General features: G+C 37.9%; 1 protein-coding gene across 1 annotated transcript in view; it reads left to right on the top strand.

Annotated features, from left to right (window-relative positions):
• LOC110426435 (U-box domain-containing protein 62-like) overlaps positions 1 to 1263 on the top strand; it is a 3203-nt gene that overhangs the window by 1108 nt on the left and 832 nt on the right. The window contains exons 2-5 of the mRNA XM_089785271.1: positions 103 to 160; positions 650 to 738; positions 943 to 1038; positions 1141 to 1211. Coding sequence (XP_089641397.1) covers positions 970 to 1038; positions 1141 to 1211 — 140 coding nt within the window. The 5' untranslated portion in view covers positions 103 to 160; positions 650 to 738; positions 943 to 969. The remainder of the gene's footprint in view (positions 1 to 102; positions 161 to 649; positions 739 to 942; positions 1039 to 1140; positions 1212 to 1263) is intronic.

The raw sequence follows: 1263 nt of genomic DNA, 5'->3' as shown, positions 1-1263 counted from the left end.
ACTGGCTTTTGGGTTGAAACTGCTTGGTCAGCCTACGGCCAGGCATTTGTTAACAATGGTTGTAACTGTATATTAATTGTGATATTATGAATACATTGTCAGAAAGTTTGCTACACTTGTTCGCATTCAGTATCAGAGGAGTCGGTGGCTCCAAATCTTTGTAAGTAATATTCTTCTGTTTCAGAGGAAAATCTTTGCCCCCTTTAATTTTTGAATCTTGATTAGTTTTGTGAACTTTTACTCTAATTTGCACATATTTCTATGCAATGATGATATGCATAGACCAGTATCCTATTGGTGTTAGGCATCCCATCTTTGTGTGTCTTACACTGTTTCCCAGGTTGCCATTTTGCAAGCTTATATTTTTCTTGGATGTCTATTTTCATCCCTGTCTCACATGTATTACATGAAAAGGTTTGTCAAGATAACCTAGGATTTCTGGATAAGTAGTGATTGTGTACATTGATGTGGATGCTATTTGATATAATTCAGAGGAAGGGGCAAACACATGGTGAAAATTATGAAGTTATAATTGGCCGGGCTATTATACGATTTAATAATGCACAAAGTATCCATGGGCTGTGCTATGTATACAAATTTTCTATTCTATGGACTTATTTATTTAGTTTTGTTGATGTTCATGACGCAGCTCTCCGAGCTGCAGTGCAGGCATTCCGTCGGGAAGAAGAGTTACAGTTCTATCGCTCACCTAAAAGGAGGAGAGAGAGATTTGACCAGGTTTCTCTTTTATCATACCTCATTTTGGTGTTATTAGCTTTCTAAAGAACTATCTTTCAAAATTCTCTTGTAGCATTCTGTTAAACCGTTTCCAGTGTTTCATGCACTTCAATTATCTTTCTTTATACTTGGCAACTTGCCGTTGCTGTTGCCCCTTCTGTTTTGTCATGCATGACTCTTTCTTTTACTTGTCTGTTCTTGTAGGATAAGAGCAACTACGGCGACTCAAATATGATGGATCCACCAAGGGGTAGAGGTGTCCAGTTTCCATTTGCTGTGACAGATCGGGTTATCATAAAGGTATTATATCGAATGAAAATCCCGTGTTTTCTTTTTCTTTTTGTTTCTTTTAATGCCTGTTTTAGATAGTTGAATTCAGTGACTTGAGGTAAATTGATTCAGGGGAACAAGAGGACACCACAGCGCTTTGTTGGACGTGAGGCTGTTGTAACAACACAATGCTTGAATGGATGGTTAGGCACTATCTTCTCTCTGCTTCCATCAACAAGGGATTACATAAACATG

This window comes from Theobroma umbraticum, unplaced genomic scaffold (genome assembly GCF_002168275.2).
Source record: "Theobroma umbraticum cultivar Fairchild unplaced genomic scaffold, ASM216827v3 scaffold_55.0, whole genome shotgun sequence".
NCBI classification, from domain to species: Eukaryota; Viridiplantae; Streptophyta; class Magnoliopsida; order Malvales; family Malvaceae; genus Theobroma; species Theobroma umbraticum.
Note: the sequence above shows the minus strand (reverse complement) of the source record. Positions and strands in the feature narration are given on the sequence as shown.